The sequence below is a fragment of the Bubalus kerabau genome, chromosome 8 (assembly GCF_029407905.1).
Source record: "Bubalus kerabau isolate K-KA32 ecotype Philippines breed swamp buffalo chromosome 8, PCC_UOA_SB_1v2, whole genome shotgun sequence".
Lineage (NCBI taxonomy): Eukaryota > Metazoa > Chordata > Mammalia > Artiodactyla > Bovidae > Bubalus > Bubalus kerabau.
The window spans coordinates 54636573-54658542 of NC_073631.1; the positions used below are offsets into that span (position 1 = coordinate 54636573).

The 21970-nt window shown below is 41.3% G+C and overlaps 1 protein-coding gene across 6 annotated transcripts in view; it reads right to left on the reverse strand.

Annotated features, from left to right (window-relative positions):
* Positions 1–19836, reverse strand: part of ST7 (suppression of tumorigenicity 7) — a 277962-nt gene extending 258126 nt beyond the window's left edge. For 2 of the 6 annotated variants that reach the window (XM_055590303.1, XM_055590300.1), the window contains exon 1: positions 19471–19831. In XM_055590303.1, coding sequence (XP_055446278.1) covers positions 19471–19621 — 151 coding nt within the window. In that variant the 5' untranslated portion in view covers positions 19622–19831. Of the gene's footprint in view, positions 1–16807; positions 17630–19470 lie in introns of those variants that run through there. The other 4 variants (XM_055590301.1, XM_055590299.1, XR_008717824.1 and 1 more) reach the window with 3 other exon arrangements.
* Positions 19837–21970: the final 2134 nt, after the last annotated feature.

Consider the following 21970-nt stretch of genomic DNA (forward strand, 5'->3'; position numbering starts at 1 on the left):
TAACACAGGAAACCAGGAGTCTATGGTAACAATAACCCTGTGTAGGAGACAGCAAAAGAGACACTGATGTATAGATCAGTCTTACACACTCTGTGGGAGAGGGAGAGGGTGGGAAGATTTGGGAGAATGGCATTGAAACATGTATAATATCATGTATGAAACGAGTCGCCAGTCCAGGTTCGATGCACGATACTGGATGCTTGGGGCTGGTGCACTGGGACGACCCAGAGGGATGGTATGGGGAGGGAGGAGGGAGGAGGGAGGAGGGTTCAGGATGGGGAACACATGTATACCTGTGGCGGATTCATTTAGATATTTGGCAAAACTAATACAATATTGTAAAGTTTAAAAATAAAATAAAATTAAAAAAAAAAGAAACTAAATGAATACACTGAAAGCCTGAGGAAGAATTTATATACTTTTAAACCTCTTCTCCACAAAATACTAACTAAAGAAGTAAGAATAACCTTACAGTAGCAAATCCTTGCAGACACAAGGATTCAAATTACCAAAATGAGCATCATCGGTAAGAGGGCAAATAAAAATTATGAGCTACCAGACAGAACAAAGTGAAAAAAACACAATGTTGCTACTGTGAAATTCTGGTCAAGGTACACACATAACCTGACTTTACTTAATCAATTTGGGCAAACCCAGATTGAAGCTCATTCTACCAAATAACCAGCATGTATTCATTGAAAGGATCCAGGTCCCGATAGTCAAGAAAAAACTGAGGAACTGTTCAAGACTAAAGAAAAGAAGCCTAAAGAGACACAGCAATTAAATGCAATTGCAAATGATCGTTCTGCTACAAAGCACATTATTGGAACCACTGGTGAGACTCAAATAGGGCCTGAGAACTAGATAGCAGTACTGTGCCAATTTCTGATTAAACTGATTAGTTAGAAGAATCTATTTTGATGGTTTTGCTATGAAGGAGAACACCCTTGTTTGTAGGGAATACTGAGGAAAATGTAGGGAATCACATCAGCAATGCCCTCTCTAGTGATTGTGGAAGGAAAAAAAAATTGTACTGACTTTCAACTTCTCTGTAAATGAGACTTTTTTAAAATAAAAATTTTAATTAAAAAAAAAAAGTGAATCAGGAGTGCTAGTGAATCATACTGACTGTCAGTTGTGCCTTGTGAACAACATCAAATAGAAGAGCTCAGCTTCTAAAGGAATATGCACTGTAGGGGAGAAGACTGAAGGCCCCCGGAGTTTACGGGCTGACAGGCCTGGATGTACCATGAGTAGGAGTGAGACTGAAAGGAAGGATCAAGGTCCTCAGGAAACACAGGGCAAGGAGGTTAAACAGCCAATGGGATATATAGGTTTCAGAGGGCACTCAGAATTGGTGATTTGGGGAACTATTTAGAATCAGGTAAACTTACAGGTGTCATCTGGTCTTCATGATGAAAAAAAAGAGTGAGGAATTTTTTATGTAATTAATAAATGAGCATAATAAAAATGATGATGATACATGAAGTATAGTTTGAGTGGAGCATGTAATATGAAGGATAGTAGTGAGTATCAAACCAGAAAGGTTCACTGGGGTTAATGGAAGAAGTCCTAGAATATTAGATTTAGGTGTCTCCATTTTATTTACTAGACTACAGAAAGACATTAAAGGATTTGAAAGCAAAATCCCAGTATGCAGGATAGATTAGGAGAGATTAGATGCAGGAAGATCAGTTGGGAGATTATCGTAATAAGATTATAAAGGCTGAAATAAAGAAGAAGTAGGAACTGAAGGCAATGGCACCCCACTCCAGTACTCTTGCCTGGAAAACCCCATGGACAGAGGAGCCTGGTAGGCTGCAGTCCATGGGGTCGCTAAGAGTCGGGCAAGACTGAGCGACTTCACTTTTCACTTTCATGCATTGGAGAAGGAAATGGCAACCCGCTCCAGTGTTCTTGCCTGGAGAATCCCAGGGACAGAGGAGCCTAGTGGGCTGCTGTCTTTGGGGTCGCACAGAGTCGGACACAACTGGAGCGACACAGCAACAGCAGCAGCAGCAGGAACTGAGGAGCATTCATGAGGCACTAAAATTTGACAGCAATTGTCAACTAAACACATGTAAAGGAAAGAATATTAATAGATAAAGATAATTATGAGTCTTGAAAGAGAAAGAGAAACTGAGATCTGCTGCGAGAAAGAGAACAAAGCTAGTGATCTGTATATCAATGAAAATATCCAACAGGCCACACAAAATGCAAACCTAGAAGCTGAGACAGGGTCCGAAAAGAAATAAGACATTTGAGTTTCATGTACATGAGATTACTGAAGGGCACAGCGTAAGAAGAGAAGATGACTAAAAACAGAATCTTGAGAAATGCCTCGTTAGGAAAAAGAAACCCTTTTTAAAAAATGGTCCAAGGAGGTAGAGCAAAGTACCTTATGTCAGACATTTGCCATCTACCCATCTTCTACTTCCCACCTTCTTTACCCTACCCGCTGCGTTCTAGTTGATTCATCTAATGGGAGACCCCAACAAGGGATGAAGAGGGTGGGCAGGGAAGAGGAGGAGGACATTCCTTCCTGCTTCCCAATATACAGCTTCACCTCAGAGTGACAGAGTGGCCCCTGCTCTCTAGAAAGACCTCAGCCTTCTGTACAGCCACCTCTCCAGGTCCCAGGATCTGCTACTTCCTGTAGACCTGCAGATGGCAATGGCTCCCCACTGCTGCCAGCTCCAAAGCAGTGCACTCTCTCTCATTATTGATAAATTTTCCTTTATTATTTTCCTGCCCACAAATTTATTAAATTCTTCTCAACTAACCATTTGAGTATATGATATGTTTCCTGCTGAGACCTTCATTAAGATAGTACCCTTGGGCCTTCCCTTGTGGCTCAGTGGCAATGAATCCGCCTGTCAATGCAGGAGACACCAGTTTGATCCCTGGTTCAGGAAGATCCCACATGCCTTGGAGAAACTAAGCCTGTGCACCACAACTACTGAGCCTATGTTCTAGAGCCCAGGAACCACAACTACTGAAGTCCAAACGCCCTTGAGCCCATGCTCCACAACAAGAGAAGCCACCACAATGAAAAGGCTGTGCACTGCGACTACAGAGCAGCCCCACTCACTGCAACCAGAGGAAAGCCCGCGCAGCAAAGCCCTAGCACAGCCACAAATAAATACATAAAAAGACAGTGCCCTTATCTTTGCCAGCAATAATTATACACATAATGTACTTCAAAGTATTTAACTTCCCCACTCAAAATCCTACACAACATCTTCCCGACCCAGGGATCGAACCCGGGTCTCCCGCATTGTAGGCAGTCGCTTTACCATCTGAGCCACCAGGGAAGTCCAGTCTAGGATCTAGTCTAGCTAATTGGTCCATTCTATCTCTGGTCTCCTCTGATGCCTTTGAAGATGTTGGATTCTAAGACATCAGAACTGGGATTCATCCTCACTAGCCCCTGCGGAAGCTGAGCCTCCAAGAAAAAGCAGATCTGAAGACATCAGAAAAGCTCACACCTACAGATCAGGGAGCAGCCTTTCCCCTCCCTGGCAAAAAGTGTGTTGTTCCACGTACAGTGGCCCAGCCTTCCTGACCTACTGATCCTCTCTTTCAAGATGGCCAGTGGCCGGTAAGCATACCTGTCTTACCAAAGGATGTGAAGATGGCCAGAAGGGGCCAAGGAATGACTCAGCTAAGCCCTTGGCACCAAAAATTAACCTTTCCCTGCTTACCTAACATAAGTGATGCTGAAGAATGTAGCAAGTCACCAACCACTAGCCTGTCAAAGAGAATTCTGGCACTGCCAGCCCATTGTGGGCTGAAATTGTGGCCTTGAGATTAAGATCTCATTACCATTCAGGATTTAGTGCCCCAGTCAGCTACAACCCAGATTAAAATCAGCCCTCTAGGACCAAGCTAGGCAGGCACATTGGCCCTGATTTTGCTGCAATGACGACAACTATCCAAAGGTATTTAAAGAGTGAGATATGGGTGGGGGAAGGGGGGGGGGCTGGGTTAGGGATGCACCAAAACAAAGCCATGGGATTTCTAAAAGTCACACTGAAAAGTGAAAGAATTGCACAGAAAAGACCTGAACATTTGAGTATCAGGTCACATAAGAATGTGCTATGCTGGGGATTTCCCTAGCGGTCCAGTGCTTCTACCACTGGGAGCACAAGTTCAATTCCTGGTCAAGGAATTAAGATCCCAATGCTGCATGGTGCAGTCAAAAAAAAAAAAAAAAAAAAAAAAAAGAATGTGCTATTCCTGCAGCAAAAAAGAAACATAGTCCACAGACTATTGTAGAACAGACCTGGTTTGGCAATACCAAGACTTATCAGTCACAGAGAAACCAGGAGTGCCTCAATGGCTATCTCTTTGAAGGCCTTGCCTCCTTTCCATGTTCTTTCTAAAACCCCTAGCTCCTAGCTAGAGGTTACTAGGGCAACAGGAAGAACTGGACACCCCAGAGCCCCATACCAGCCTTCCCTTCCTGCATGACAGTACAAAGGCACTAACTGCGGCCTGTGTCCTCCCCCTGTCTACAGCCTGCCAAAGAGAATCCAATCCGATACTCTACTCAGCTACTCACTCCACCGGCCTCACGATCCAAAAGCCTCTCCTAGTCCACAGTCCCCAGGCTTTCTGTGATGCAGAGTAGAAAGGGGCACAGAAGCACTAGATCTAAGAGACAAGATGGGACCTGAGAGGGGAGAAGGAGAGAAAAGGCTTACTGAAGAGTCCATCTCTGCAATAAAATACTGAGGCTGAAGAGAGTAAGGAGGGTAAAAGGCCTGACTGACTAGGAACAGGAGAGAGAACAAAGGAGGGGGTGAAATATGAGGCACAGCAGCCAAAGCGAACACCCGAAATGTGCTGGGATTATGAACTGTATCTCCATTAAGAATGACACTATAGAATGAAATTCTTTTCCACTTATTTTTGTTATTGTTGGTGGTGTTCTCTAAAAACACCACCATTCTGGAACTAATCTGTCTGATCTGGCATAAATGAGATTAGAGGTACCAGGCAGAAATTCTGTGCGTACCTTTCTTCCTCCCCACCCATCTCACCTGAATGGAGCCCACCTGTAAGCACTGTCTCAGATGGAGCAGTGACAATAAGCCGTCTTACCAGAGAAATGCCCCAGAAATCCACTGATTGAAACCCACAACATCAGCATATTTTGTAATACCAGTCACATTTTCAAAGGAGTAATTTGCAATACATAGCCTGTGTGCTAACTTGCTTCAGTCATGTCCAACTCTTTGCCACCCCAAAGACTGTCGCCCACCAGGCTCCTCTGTCCGTGGGATTCTCCAGGCAAGAATCCTGGAGTGGGTTGCCATGCCCTCCTCTAGGGGATCTTCCTGATGCAGGGTCAAACCTGTGTCTCTTACATCTCCTTTATTGGCAGGCAGGTTCTTTACCACGAGCACCAACTGGAAAGCCCTGAATAAACAGCCTTTACTTGTTCTCTTTTAGGTGGTCTCTGTGTGTTTTCACAAGGGAAAGCAAAACTCTTCACTGCAGAAGTATGGGCTGGACAAAGTGACTTCCGTTTTAAGAGTATGGTATTTGAAGGAGAGAAGAGAGTCACTTCACAGTGTAGAACTCAAGAAACACTGAACCACCTCAGCCAGGTGAGAAAGGTTAACATCCACGGTGATAAATTAATAGCATGTATCCTTGATATGTGAAGACAGTGGCACTTTACTTCTGTGGTTCTCCCTCCGCAAATCCATGATCCCAGAAAAATCATGAGACACAAAGCTGACATATCCCAGTTGGGGGACAGCCTACAAAATTCCTAACCAATGCCTCTCAAAACTATCAAGATTATCAAAACAAAAGCATGAAACACTGTCACAGCCCAAGAGTCTAAGGAGACCTGACAACACTGCAGTGTGGTATACTGGATGGGATCCTGGAACACAGTACAGGAACATTTGGTAAAAACTAAAGAAATATAAGTATGTGAAGTATAGACTTTGGTTAAAAATGATATGTCACAAATGAACTTATCTATGAAAAAGAAACAGACTCCCAGACATAGAGAACAAACCATCAGGAAGCGGGCAGTGGGGAAGGGGTGAATTGGGAGTTGGGAATTAGCAAACGCAAACTACTGTATATATACATACACACAGGCTGCCTGATCAAGGCCACTCTTTAATGTCCTCAACAATGGGTACCAGTGAGAAGGGAAGAAGGGACAGTAGTCCTGAACACCAGGTAACATAGCATCTGCCTGGACCACTCATGGGCAGGAGTGGGCATTCACAGCAGTCATGAGAGGGCACAGGGGCCCTGGTGGACCCTGTGGCCTCAGAATTGTTACTACTTATTCATTCTAACATATCCTCAGTCTGACATTTGTAGGCAAGTATAACCTGAAACATTTAGATTTAAGTTACTTTGTAATCAGGAGCAAGCTAACCTATAAGTAGCAAAGTGAATCCCTTGATATTTTGCAACACTTTATCACATCATGCTGCTGCTGCTGCTGCTAAGTCAAGTCAAGTCAGTCGTGTCCGACTCTGTGCGACCCCATAGACGGCAGCCCACCAGGCTCCCCCATCCCTGGGATTCTCCAGGCAAGAACACTGGAGTGGGTTGCCATTTCCTTCTCCATATAGGCCGTTTGATTTACCAACACTCATCTTATTTCTAATAGTAATATATGCTACATTAATTTCTCATTAATTTGAGAATTTTACCATCTCATTTTGGATAATCTGCTGCATCCTGAGGTAAGAAAACTAGGACAGGTTAAATGTGGGCACACAACGCTGTGTTGCAAACAATCATTAACTTCTCTGGTGCCTCTAAGAAAAGAGGTGAAAGCAATGTGCCAAGATTGGGAGAGAGCAGTTTTCATCTAAAATCCAAAGTGGAAATAATATCATTTTACAAAGACAAATGGACTTCCTGCCTAGGAGTGCATGTGAACTATAACTAAACTATTTAAAACAAAAGCAACTTGAAAGGACTAACCCAGTCTAGCTGTTACTGCTGCTGCTGCTGCTAAGTTGCTTCAGTCATGTCCGACTCTGTGCGACCCCATAGACAGCAGCCCACCAGGCTCTGCAGTCCCTGGGATTCTCCAGGCAAGAACACTGGAGTGGGTTGCCATTGCCTTCTCCATTGTGTGAAAGTGAAAAGTGAAAGTGAAGTCGCTCAGTCGCGTCTAACTCGTAGCGACCCCATGGACTGCAGCCTACCAGGCTCCTCCATCCATGGGATTTTATAGGCAAGTGCTAAAAAGAGATTTCTGTAAGCCAAGTATCAAGAGCATTCACATATCAATAGCATATTTTTAATGAAATATAACATTTTATCCAAATAATAAATGATTATAACAAACGCAGGTAATGTATTAATAAAATACTGTCTTACTGTCTAAATATTTTTATACCTTCTTTGGTTTTTGCAGGTGTTACAAACAATTATATACATTAAAAAGCATTTTATATTTTACTTCTAGCTCATGTTTGTTCACTAGAAAGTGAGCTAGACATGAGACACTAGATGGTAATAATGCTCAAGACGTGGTAGAGAAAAGTCCTTGCTTGTGACCACTACTACAACCCCATTCCCCAGCTAGTCCCAGCCTGCAATCACTGTACTTACTAATATTATTAATATCATGTAAAATTTCTCTTTAGACGAAACAAATCTTTATTTTTTCTTAGCAGTTGGTCACTTTTCACACAAGCTTTGAATTTAGATCCTCACTAGCCCGAAGAGTAACATATTCCTTATCTTATATTTTTTAAATATTTGAATTCCTCTTCTCCATCACATATATTCTCATGGTTAAAACTAAAAGTAATTATTTTAAAGAATTATAGCTTCTTTAATTGTCTTTAATTTCACCAGAAATTGCTGCATTTTCTGTAAGCAAGCAATAAAAAAATTTTTTTAACTGGTGGTGTAAAAACCATTTTTAGGAATACTTTTATAGCTAAAACTAATTTATATCTGCATATATTTGTTCAGACTTAATTGATGTTATGTTGTCCTCATTAACGTACTTTCCCTTGAAAAAACTGATTGTTCAAATTATATAAAAGAAAGAGAATTAATTATTCTTAAGATAATGACTTTCTTCAATTGATTAGATTTGCTATATGATTCTTTTTTCTTTGCATTTCAGGCTTTTCCTGAATGATAATGCATATACAACTTTCAGTTTGGAGAAAAAGCAATTGAGAATCAAGTTTCTAATATTTAAAAACTGTGGTTTAACCTCCCATACTTCATCTCTCAAATGTAAGGGTGCAATAAAAAACCTTCTCTTTGCTAAAAGAGCCAAAGAGCTATGATTTTGCTAAAGAGCTATGGTTTTTCTCTAAACCATAATGTCAAGTACTCTGAGTCTGAACTGAGAAAAGTATAATTTGCTTTATTTTAAATAAAACAAGTCAATGGTAGAGGACAGTATTTCTCTTTCCTTTATAGCAATGTCCAGGGGAAAAGCACAAACTAGATCGCACCAGTTCTTACTATGTGACACTACAGGAAATTTAAATGTATGTCACCAACTGAGTCAAGTGGGTGTAATAAATTGCAAAACACCCCAAGAGCATTATTTTTTAAGTTCTACTAATAATGCCCATTAAACAGCACCTATCGAATAAATGAAAAGACCAATTTGGTAAGGAAGTAAATTTCATTCTCATTTCCAAGAGAAGGAGACTAGAAATTGGAAAAGCTTAACAGAGGGAAGAACTGTAAGCATTCTACTATTACCTACTGCTAATAAAATAGCTGGAGAAGGAAATGGCAACCCACTACAGTATTCTTGCCTGGGAAATCCCATAGACAGAAGTTTGGTGTGCTACAGTTCATGAGGTCACAAAAGAGACATACACAACTTAGCAACTAAACAACAAAATAAAATAGCATTTTAGAATGGTATTACAGCACACTTCGAAACAAAACAAAAGCCCAATTCTAGATCATATGTAGATTCAGATTCAAATTGCTTATTTTTTTAAAAGCCACTTCTTTTTTTAAAGACTTTTCTGCCTCAGAGTTTGTCAACTGTTTTTGCTATTTTAAATTAAGCTTTCTTATTGAAAAGAAAAAAAGTCCTTACTCACTGACCTAAAGATTCTTTAAAGTTATCTATAGGCTTCCTCAAAATTTCAGAAAGACTAACACTTAACCAAGATCCTTTATTAGATTTGGAAGTCAACTTATGGAACCAACTTAGGGTTCTACATGAAGCATATTGGTTACTAGAACACTTTCAATTTCTCAAAATTTAGAGGGAAAACAAATATTCCCACAGATAAATTGTGCCTTATTTTGCTGAGAGATCTAGTAGCTACAATTAAACAATGACTCTCTGGCCCCAGCCATAGCTAATATGACATACTGCTAGAGCTAAATGACCCTGTCAGCTTCTTATTTTAGCACAGCAGATAGTTCAGGAAAGCTTGCCATAGTTGAATGACCACTAACTATATAACACATGAGCAACTGCCCTGCTCCACTGTAACAAAAACTGAATTTTATTATATATTCCCTCTCTACCAGGAAACTCAAAACCCTTTATAGATAACTTTACAATGACATCTCAAATACAATAAGGAGGTTGGTAGATATTATTTCCTGTTATCAACAAACAGATATTCAATAGTGTGGCTATAAACAATCCAATAATAATTCATTATTCTGCTTAGTGCAATTCTTTGGCATGCTTCCAATTTATATTTTAAATAATTTATTTATAATACAATTTTAAAAGGTTACTTTCCATTTACATTTATTACAAAATATTGGCTATATCCCCACTGTTAAGTGATACATCCTTGAGCCTATCTGACACCCAAAGACTTGTGCCTCCCACTCTCCCACCCTTATGTTGCCCTTCCCCCTTCCCTCTAGTAACCACTAGTTTGTTCTCTGTATGAGCCTGCTTCTTTTTTATTATAATCACTAGTTTGCTGTATTTTTTACATTCCACATATAAGTGATATAATACAATATATTTCTTTTCTGACTTATTTCACTGAGCATATTACCTTCCAAGTCCACCCATGCTGTTGCAAATGGCAAAATTTCATTCATTGTATGGCTGAGTAGTATTATATTGTACATATATATGCCACTTCTCTTTATCCATTCATCTGTTGATGGACACTTAGGTTGCTTCCATATCTTAGCAATTGTAAATAATGCTGCTATGAATATTGGGGTAGATTATCTTTTAAAATTTTTTATCTGTTTAAATTGGAGGTTAATTACTTTACAATATTGTAGTAGTTTTTGCCTTACACTGACATGAATCAGCCACAGGTGCACATGGACAGACCCAGAAGTGGAACTGCTGGGTCATATGGTGGTTCTACTTTTAATTTTTTGAGAAGCCTCCATACTGTTTTCCACAAGGGCTGCACCAACTTAACATTCCTACCAACAATGTAGAAGGGTTCCCTTTTCTCCATCTCCTCACCAACATTTTTTATTTATGTTCTTTTTGATGATAGCCATTCTGACAGGTGTGAGATGATACCTTATTGTGGCTTTCACTCGAGTTTTCCTGATGATTAGTGATGTTGAGCATCTTTTCATGTGCCTGTTGGCCACCTGCATTTCCTCTTTGGAAAAATGTCTAATTTATTATTCTCTAGACTGAGTGCCTTCACTTTCACTTTTCACTTTCATGCATTGGAGGAGGAAATGGGAACCCACTCCAGCGTTCTTGCCTGGAGAATCCCAGGGACGGGGGAGCCTGGTGGGCTGCCATCTATGGGGTCGCACAGAGTCGGACATGACTGAAGCGACTTAGCAGCAGCAGCAGAAAGAATATCCAGGATAAAAGAGATCCAACTATATATCTTAACCTGTTATTTCACTGTGAGAGACAAAGCCTACAGAATAGAAACTTCTAAAGAAACAATCTACTATTAATGCCTTGGACATTAGTTTGCAGTCTACAAAGCACTTTCTCATTCATTTTACCATCTCATATGAAGTTGCCTTCCCATTCTGCACCAAGATGGAAAGCCAAATGCAGCTATCTAAGCCACACAAACACTCATAGAATGCCCAGGGCTGTGCCAATTGCAGTGTATTTAAAAAGAATAAACACAACTTAACTTGTGACATTTGGCCAGGCACACACTTTTTGTCAATCCCATTCCAGCCCCACATCTAGACAATCACCAAGCTATCCTAACCAAACTTATACCATAGTAACCCTTCTTTGCTTTAGTGTACTCCTGCTCTGAATTTTTCCATTACTTCCACTTCAGGCATTCACCTCTTCTGAATACACAAGAACACTCTTTTCCCTCCCTTGTCTTCAAACCCTTGCTCCAGTTACCTCATAAGAATCCTTCTATCTCTGAGTTTCATCTGTGAGCCAAATAACAAATTAGTCTTGAGTGCTGAGTATTAGCAATATGCCCGTGAACCAAGATAAAGAAAACTTTAGGTGGTAAAATGAACTAAGAAAAGGACCACTGGTGTCATCGATCTTGGAAAGCCTTAAAAACACCCAGAGTCATTTATGCGTTCATCTTTCCATGTATCACCATGAGCAATGACCACATGCTGGAAATATAAAGATGAAAAACTCATAGTCCCTTTTCTCAAGCTCTTCTGAGTATACTCCAGAAACAGTCCCTTTCAAAAGTTTCCACCAAGTTCTCATCCTCATTCATAAAGCTGCTTTCCCACCAAAATACATTTTTAATGGGTTCATCTGTGTTGCTTCCTTTAACAGGACAACTAGTATTATAGCAATACTTGTTCTGTTTGAACATTTTTCATATCACAGGTACAAAGAGAATATCAACTATATAGCTATTTATATGGGATACAGCCAGACTCGTTGTCAAGCCCAGGGAGTGTAACAACCCATAACAAAGCAAGCAGCACAGAATCTGGCTCATGTAAGAACTCATTAAAGGTTGGCTCCTCACCCCTTCCTAGTTTCACTCAGCAGATTTTCAATCTTATTTTTAAGATGTGACTCCTACCATGCACCATTCTTAATCATAGGGAACAAAATATATCTAGAAGCACAAGTGAATAAGGCAGTATATTAGAGGATTTTCATTGTTCAGCACACAAAATAATTGCAGAAGCTGGGAGAAGTATAACTGACATGAGACTGTGTCCAAATAATAACAAGAATAATATTACTTCAATTTTACAGGCACCTGCTGTTCAAAGTGAATGAATAAACAAACCAGTGGATGAATGAATTAACAATGAATGAACACAGTTCAGAGCCAATGAAATGGACTGGGACCAGGTACATGATACATGGCTGCTAATATTCTTATGTGCTATGCTCAAGGCTCAATGCTAAAGATCTCATTTAGAGTTCAAAATAAAACTATGAAATAGAGATTATTCTCTATTCTGTTCCCATATTACAAATGAGGAAAGAGTCTTACAAAGTAATTTGTCCAAGTTTCCCAACAACTGACGACCTAGAATTTGAACTCAAATCTTCTAAATCCAAAGTTCCTTTCATCTTATCAGAGCTGATATCTCTCTTTCAGATATACAATACTTCATGGAGAAAAAAGTATTTCAATAAAATTGGCAATAAGGCAAATTTCTGTAATGCTAACACTATGTTCACGCTGGCTTCTCATATAAACTTAGAAATGGTTTCTATGGTTAGAGAAGGGAAATATGCAAATATATGAACTAAATTAATTATGCTTAATTATTTCTAATCACTTCAAATTATGTTTCTATGAAGTTTCATAATCCCTGACAATATTGTTCTTAAGAGTGTCCCAATCAAATATTTCTTCTATTACTCTATCCTTCCATACAGACAAGTATTTTTTCCATGTAGGTAGAACCCCAAGTTCCATCCTTATAGATAATATGGGGCATTCAGCTCAGCAAATTCCTTTGTTTGAAGTTTCAAGTTATGTTACACAAATTGGCTTCCAAAGCAGTCAATTTTTGGACTCCTAACATTCTTTGTATAAATTTATTTTACAATAGGTCTTCACTGGTGGTCCAGTGGTTAAGACTCTGTGCTCCCACTGCAGTGGGCACAGGTTTGATGCCAGTCAAGGAAGTTCTGTATGCTGTGCATCACAGCCATACTTTACAATATGGACCAGAATAACCTTCTTTAAACTCTGCCCCTAAGAAAATGGATCAAAATGAATTAAAATTTTGGAACTTCAGTAAATATTTCAAGGTAATCTTTATAACTTAGAGTCAGTAAACACAATTCTAAATCTTATAAGAAATTACCACATATATTCCAAAATCATTTCCTAAAGGACAGTGTTACTTCTGAGTCACCACAACCAACTGACATTGATTTTCATCCATTCAGCAAATACATACTAAGCATATGTTAGGTCCAAACACTCACTGTTCAAGATCCTGAGGACCCACAAGAAGGCAGACAAATCATAACAACGAATGAGGTCCCTATTCTCACGGAGTTTACAATCACATGGAGGAAAACTATGAGAATGCAATAAATAAGAACTATTGCAAACAGGGCTAAGTAATATACAGAGAATCCAAATCTGGTGACATTTATAGTGACTGGTCATTGTGGATTGGATCATCAGGGAAAACCTCTGAAAAGAAGTGAATTTAAGCAAAGATGTGAATACTATAAACATGACTGCATAAAAATCAAGTAGGAAAACATTACAGGTTGAGGACACAGCTAGTGCAAAGGCCACAAGGCAAGAACAAGCAAAGCAAGTTTAAGAATGAGAAAATATCACAACCATCTGGAAGACAGTGACCTGAAGAAAGTGGCAAAGTTCAGACAGGAGGGGTAGGAAGAGGTCATGTCATCAGATTTTGTAAGCCAGGATAACATATTTTGATTTTAAGTGAAATGGAAAGCCACTGAAGGAAGCCACATATAAGCTGGACTTGTATTTACTAAGAATTAGAATTCCCTGGTGGCTCAAATGGTAAAGAATCCGCCTGCAACACAGGAGCTGCTGCTGCTGGTAAGCTGCTTCAGTTGTGTCTGACACCGTGTGACCCCACAGACAGCAGCCCAACAGGCTCCCCCGTCCCTGGGATTCTCCAGGCAAGAACACTGGAGTGGGTTGCCATTTCCTTCTCCAATGCATGAACGTGAAAAGAGAAAGTGAAGTGCTCAGTCATGTCTGACCCTCAGCGACCCCATGGACTGCAGCCTACCAGGCTCCTCTGCCATGGGATTTTCAGGGCAAGAGTACTGGGGTGGGTTGCCATTGCCTTCTCCAGCAATACGGGAGACCCAGGTTCAATTCCTGGGTAGGGAAGATCCCCTGAAGAAGGGAATGGCTACCCACTCTAGTATTCTTGCCTGGAGAATCCCATGGACAGAGGAGCCTGGCAGGCTACAATCCATGGATCAAAAAGAGTTGGACACGACTGAGTGACTAACTCTTTCTTTCAAGTCCGTGTATTTGCTTGGTTATAGACTCTGCACTCAATGAAAATTATCCCAAGGCACTGAAGCAGAATTCTGGAGCTAGAAAGGATCTTAAGGAATATAAAAGTGAAGTCGCTTAGTTGTGTCTGACTCTGCGACCCCATGGACTGAAGCCTACTACCAGGCTCCTCCATCCACGGAATTTTCCAGGCAAGAGTACTGGAGTGGGTTGCCATTTCCTTCTCCAAAGCTATCATTAAACATATACAGAAACTAAGGGTCTTAAAAAAAAAAAAAAGAAAAGCATCATTCCGATTGCTTCATTATGGCTGAGAGAAATGTCTCCAAAAGTAAAGGCAACTAAGATGTCTGGGAGCTATCCTCAACTCAAAGCTGACAACCATGAAATTGTCCTTTTATGTGTTCATAAATTGGACCACCATGGATTAGATACGTATGACTCACCATGGAATTTCTTAAATTTTTGTGACAGTTTCTGACTTCTATCTAAAGCTGAAAACTTAAATAAGGTACATAGCCAGTAATGTGTTTGATCAATTCCATTGTTCTAATCCCAACTCACTGAGTACACCACAGCTTGGAGACTGATTCATGAGATGAATGGTTAGGAACCACTACGTGCAAGGAAGTATAGTGGAAAATGAAGAACCAGAGTCTGGCAGTCTAGTATGTATACAGAAAAAGAGACATATATACACAAACACTGAAACATACTGGATTGGCCAAAAAGTTTGTTTGGGTATTATTGTAATACCTTATGGAAAAACCTGAAAGAAATATTTGGCCAACAAAATATATGAAACATACACAACCATAATTAATGCAAGGTAAAAACTTTCAAAATGCCTCTCAGATAATGTACAGTGAAAACTGGAGGAAGTATCACATTCAGTTGAGAGAATCAGAAGGCAGCATTCAAGCTAGTCCTTGAAACATGGATGGGATCTACAGGTGGGAAAAAACATTTTAGACAATAGGTACATCAGGGGCAAAAAACCTAAGTTAACTACAACAAGGCCCTCATGATAAGAAATCCAGAGTGTTAATTAAGTTTAGAGCAACTATTTCCAATATGAAAATATGTAAATCTGAACTGCGCCTAAAGCTATGTATATTTCTACTCAATAACGTAAGAGTTTTGCATCTGTATTTATCATCTTAACACCAAAAAAGAGTTCTATGACAAAAACAATCAAACTTAGGTTAGACTATTATATTTGCTTTCCAAAAGGAATATGGTGAAGATCGCTCAGTCGTGTCCGACTCTTTGCGACCCCATGGACTGTAGCCTACCAGGCTCCTCTGTCCATGGGATTTTCCAGGCAATAGTACTGGAGTGGACTGCCATTTCCTTCTCCAGGGAACTTCCCAACCCAGGGATCGAACCCAGGTCTCCCATACTGTAGACAGACGCTTAACCGTCTGAGCCAAGGAATACAATAGAATTTAAAAGATCTTTGAAAACTTGTTTTCCAGGAAACAGAAAAAGAACTGGAAAATCACTTAAGCTTCTTGGTACAAAAATGTCGAAAGGTATACATTTAAGAAAGGTGCAAAGTGTTTCAAATTCAGCATCTAAAACCTCAGAACACAGGGAAGGTGAGAATGTGCTGTCACCGCCACAATGTATAGCAAGTTGCAGGGCTATTTTTTAAACATTAATCTATGCTATTGCTTTTTCTCGAATAACAGACTGCATGACTGCTCCTAACTACAATTAATGTTCTGCCCTTTTGGAAAAGCATTGCTTTAGGATAATTAATTCACTTGAAAACTGACAAGTAACAATATAATTTGGGGTTTTCAAAAATCTTATTAAAAGTTCATTATACTTTCAATAAATCATAGAACTACTTTAACATTCTTCTATCCAACTCAAGGCAGAACGTCACAAATGAATTTCAAAGCTAACTACTGTGTTCCTAATATGTTTGTTTTCTCTTTTGTCTTGCCTAAAATTCATTTTTCATTATACGATTTAAATTTTAAAACTCCAAGCAAACAAAAGTCAGGACCACATGACTTCACAGGTGAATTCAATCAAACATTTAGAGAAGAGTTAACACCTGTTCTTCTCAAACTCTTCCAAAATAACTGCAGAGTAAGGAACACTTCCAAACTCATTCTGTGACCAACATCATCCTGACACCAAAACCATACAAAAATATCACAAAAAAAGGAAATTACAGGCCAATATCACAGATGAATATAGACACAAAAATCCTCAACAAAATACTAACAAACTGAATCCAACAATACATTAAAAGGATCACACACCATGATCAAGTGGAATTTATCCCACGGATACAAGGATTTTTCAATATCTACAAATCAACCAATGGTGTCAGCTTGCCTAAGGAAGGAGGCCTGGGCCACCTACAGCTTCCTAAAAGCGGCTCTAGCTTCTGCTGCCTCTTCAGGGACACATACCTTCATCATTACAAGAAAAGCAAACACCACAGGGCCTAGGAACACCAAAATGAGTCCCTCTAGAACCCATTTAGTTCTCGCTGGGAGGACAAGTTCCACATAGGAGGGGACTTCTCCCTTCACCTTCTCACAGAAGTAGCAGAGAGAGATGAGTCTCTGTGCGCTTCTCTTTTACCTTCCTTTATGACTAAAACTACATAAAACTACAAATGAAAACAGAAGTCCAGCATCACTGGGATAAATGGTCTCAGGTTCCATCATGTGTCTAATGAGATTCAGTGCAGATGGCCTTTTCATCTTCATCTTTTCTCTATCTCTATCAGCCTAAGTGAGTTAACGATGCTAATACAAATTAACAAAGGAGTTTGAGAAAAAGATTTAATGTTGTTGGGAGAGGACCTAACAATTTTATTCCTTAAAATTTTTGCATTTTCCCAATTTTGCTCCTTGCCTGTTGTGTATAAAACACTGGTTTGTGGCACTTATGGGCACATGCACACAAATATGCTCACAGACGATTATTTAAACTACTTTAAGAAAAAGGCAAAGGAAGAAGGGGCAGTAGGAGATGAGATGATTAGATAGCATCACCAACTCGATGGACATGAATGTGAGCCAACTCTGGGAGACAGTGGAGGACAAAGGAGCCTGGCGTGCTAAAGTCTATGGGGTCTCAACTTAGTGACTGAACAACAACAAAGAAAATGTAGTATTACAAATGTGTATTACAAAGTATTACAAAGACCCTGATGCTTGGAAAGACTGAAGGCAGGAGGAAAAGGGGACGACAAAGGATGAGCTGGTTGGATGGCATCACCGACTTGATAGACATGAGTTTAATCAGGTTCCAGCAGTTGGAGATGGACAGGGAAGCCTGGCGTGCTGCAGTCCATGGGGTCGCAAAGAGCTGGACAGACTGAGTAACTGAACTGAACAAATGTGTGTTCTGAAATAAAAAATTTAAATGTGCATTAAATGAGAAAGGTTCACATTTTTTAAGCCTCAAAATGAATTCTTTGGGAGAAAAAAAATCAAACCACTTACCAACAAATATAAGATTTCATTGCCATATATATTCAAGCAACTTCTTAAAATAACAAAACTTTGGGACTAGAACTTATCTTCGAGATATATTTGCCACAAGCAAGGAGACAGTATTGTGATAAGCAGCCACTCATAATAGATGAAAAGCCAGAAAGCCATTAACACTAGGAAAACTGAATCCACGGGCTGAACAGCTCCTATAAATTTGGCAACATGATTCTACGGCACAGATTCTACAGGGCATCCCAGGAATAACATCCCAAGGGATATTACAAAACAAATATAAATATGAACATGAGTTCAAGTTAAAGTAATCAAGATTTCCATTTAAAAGCACAAGTACGTAACAAAATATGTACATTACCTCGTGTTCTAAAAATTATTTTAGTGTAGTTAACAACACACAGGAAAATGCATTTCCAGACTCTGACTCTCTGATTATGTAAATCACACACTAAGCAGAATGCATATATATTCAGTTAAGACTGAAAGGATTTCCCAAATTACTGTCAACTTTAAAAAAAGAAAAAGAGTTTTCGAACGATTCCCACAAGTATTTCCAGACTTCAAGAACTATAGCCCTTCCTGCAAAATATACTTTGGGTTCTTGATTTGTCTCTGGGGTGTTACTGCTGGTGTCTGTTTTCTTTGTGGTTGTTTTTTAATGATTCAGTTGGCTGGCTGCAAGTTTAAGATCCTGTTCTAATTACCTTGGGCACTTACAACCGTGGATACAAGACCTGCGGGGCTCCCTTCTTAGCATGTGGAGCTTTATCTAAGATCCTGAACATGACTAGTTACCAAAGCCTTATGCAAACGGGGACAAGGAGAGAGACAAGGGCTGAGATCATTAAAAATCATCATAAATTCCAGATTTCCTGTCTCTCCTTTTGTCCCTGTGACATTCCCTCTGGTAACCTGACACGTCATCTATAGCCCTGAAGGTACCTTCGAGAATCTCTCTCCCGTCTGTAAGAGAGTGACGCCGCTATCCCCGCAACTCGCAACTCTGCGTGGGGGGGTGGGGTGGGGCTCAAATCTCGGCAGTGCGGGGTCGACTACTTCGGGGGGCTTCGCCGATGGGTAGCACCCTCACGGGGGCGCCCGCGACTCCCGCGGGTGTCGGGAGGGACGCCTCGTCCGACTACACTTCGGATGTTCGGCACTGGCGGCAGACAGCGTGTGAGGACGGACACGGTCCAACTCTGAGGAGCCCTCGGGGTTCACGCGCAGACAGCCGAGGGGGCGTCCGCGGGGAGTCCCTCGCTCCCGACCTCCGTCCCCTCAGTCGCCCGCCAACAAGCACCTCAGGCGGAGGAGCGGTAACCTCCTGGCTGGGGCCGCCTCACGGCGTGGCGCCTCCTCCGCAGGGTCTCTGGGCCGCGGGGCCGGGAAGGCCGCCGGCCGCCCTCGCACGTCCCGTCGACCCCACCGCCCGGGCCCCCAGGCTAAGGCGCCGAGCCCTCGCCTGCTGGCCGCGGGCGTCCGGTGCGCGGGCGCCGGCGCGTCCCCGAGCGCGCGCCCCGCCACCCCCGCCAGTCGCGGCCCCGCGCGAGTTGCACTAACTTTCCGGGGCGGGGGAAGGGCGAGCGCCGCGGGCCCGGCTGCCCGGGCCTTACCTGTGCTCAAGTTGTCGTTGATTTTCAAGGGCACCCGCAGGATGTAGACCAGGAAGAGGACGATGAAGAACCATACGGTCCAGAGATAAGTCCAAGACCAAACTATGCAGGACTTGAGCTGCTCCAGAAAGCCCGTGCCCGCTTCAGCCATTTTTCGGCGCTGCTCTCTGCTGCCGCGGCTCTCGGTGTCTGCCGGGATGATTCACCGGCCCGGAGGCGCCGCTCGCGCCGCCGCCGCCGCCGAGGCCCGGGCGCCCCCGGAGGCCGCCCGGGACTCGGGCGCGGCGGGAAATCGCGCGCGGGCCTCGGGCGCCTGGCCTTTCTTTCGCAGCCTTATTACTAACTCTCTGAAGGCCCCTACAAGTGGCTTTCGTGGAAGGATCACGTGGCTCCTGCCCTTCACGTTCTGATGCCATTTATATTATGCTAATATTTAGAAAGAAAAGCCAAGTGGCCTACTGAGGGAAACCCTTGACACGTTCATGGTAACTGACTTATGCTGAGGGCTTCCTATTATGTTTGTACAATCTCACCTAATCTTCAACAATCCCCATTATATAGATAAGGGAAACTGAGGCACAAAGTGGTTGAGCAATTTACCTTCAGCTAGAGCCAAAATTCATTGGCAGCATGGTGAATGCTAGTGCCCGAGGTCTTAAAACCAATGCTCTACTCCTTTCTCTCAGAATTTAGATTCAGAGGGGTGAATAAATCCGGAGCACTCAGAAAAAAATAGATGTAATCCTGTCACCGATTAATAGGCCTGGAAATAAATCATTCTGTTAAACTGAGATTTGGGTTGCACGCTATTTACCTTTGTTTTGCCTTCCCTAAAGCCATACCGGGGGGTTTTGAAAGAAATCTTTACAAGAAGAGTGTTTATTTTCGAATTTCGGGGGCGATGACAGTTCAAAAAACTCTCAACCTGTTTTTAATATGTAACAGTTCTCTGGGATAATTTTGGCTTACTCTGAATTGGCTACTTTATTTTTTTAATTAATTAATTTATTTATTTTACTTTACAGTATTGTATTGGTTTTGCCATACGTTGACTTGAATCCGCCATGAGTGTACATGTGTTCCCCATCCTGATCCCCCTTCCCACCTCCCTCCCCATCCCATCCCTCTGGGTCATCCCAGTGCACCAGCCCCAAGCATCCTGTATCATGCATCAAACCTGGACTGGCGATTCGTTTCACATATGATATTTTACATGTTTCAATGCCATTTTCCCATATCATCCTGCCCTCGCCCGCTCCCACAGAGTCCAAAAGACTGTTCTATACATCTGTGTCTCTTTTGCTGTCTCGCATACAGGCTTATCGTTATCTTTTTTCTAAATTCCATATATATGCGTTAGTATACTGTATTGGTCGGAGAAGGCAATGGCACCCCACTCCAGTACTCTTGCCTGGAAAATCCCATGGATGGGGGAGCCTGGTGGGCTACAGTCCATGGGGTCGCTAAGAGTCCGACACGACTGAGCGACTTCACTTTCACTTTTTCACCTTCATGCATTGGAGAAGGACATGGCAACCCACTCCAGTGTTCTTGCCTGGAGAATCCCAGGGGCAGGAGAGCCTGGTGGGCTGACGTCTATGGGGTCACACAGAGTCGGACACGACTAAAGTGACTTAGCAGCAGTAGCAGCAGCATACTGTATTGGTGTTTTGCTTTCTGACTTACTTCACTCTGTATAATAGGCTCCAGTTTCATCCACCTCATTAGAACTGATTTAAATGCATTCTTTTTAATGGCTGAGTAATACTCCATAGTGTATGTGTACCACAGCTTTCTTATCCATTCGTCTGCTGATGGACATCTAGGTTGCTTCCATATGCTGGCTATTATAAACAGTGCTGCGATGAACATTGGGGTACACGTGTCTCTTTCAATTCTGGTTTCCTCAGTGTGTTTGTCCAGCAGTGGGATTGCTGAGTCATAAGGCAGTTCTATTTCCAGTTTTTTAAGGAATCTCCACACTGTTCTCCATAGTGGCTGTACTAGTTTGCATTCCCACCAACAGTGTAAGAGCGTTCCCTTTTCTCCACACCCTCTCCAGCATTTATTGCTTGTAGACTTTTGGATAGCAGTGAATTGGCTACTTTAAACAATAATTATAAACTTTTTTTAATCTGTACTGAGTACAATGTTGTCTTCACCAAATAAAATTTTCTTGTTTTTCTGTCCATAAATAATTTCACTTTCTATGTATTGGATGGTAATGATGCAGTTGAGGTAATCTACAGCCAAGACATTTTTTGAATTCTGAGCATTCAGCAGAATATTTTATTATAAATTTTGTTTTGCTTACTTGTCATTTCCTCCATAATAAAACAAGCTCCTTTAACTTTTTGCATGTATTTTACATATTATGGCTTACATAATAGAACTACTTTTACATTTTTACTAATTCCAAGCCTCAATTCCAGCTACTGGTATCTCCGATACATTTGATCTACTAAAGCAGTGAGATACTGGAAAGGATAAGAGAAAATGA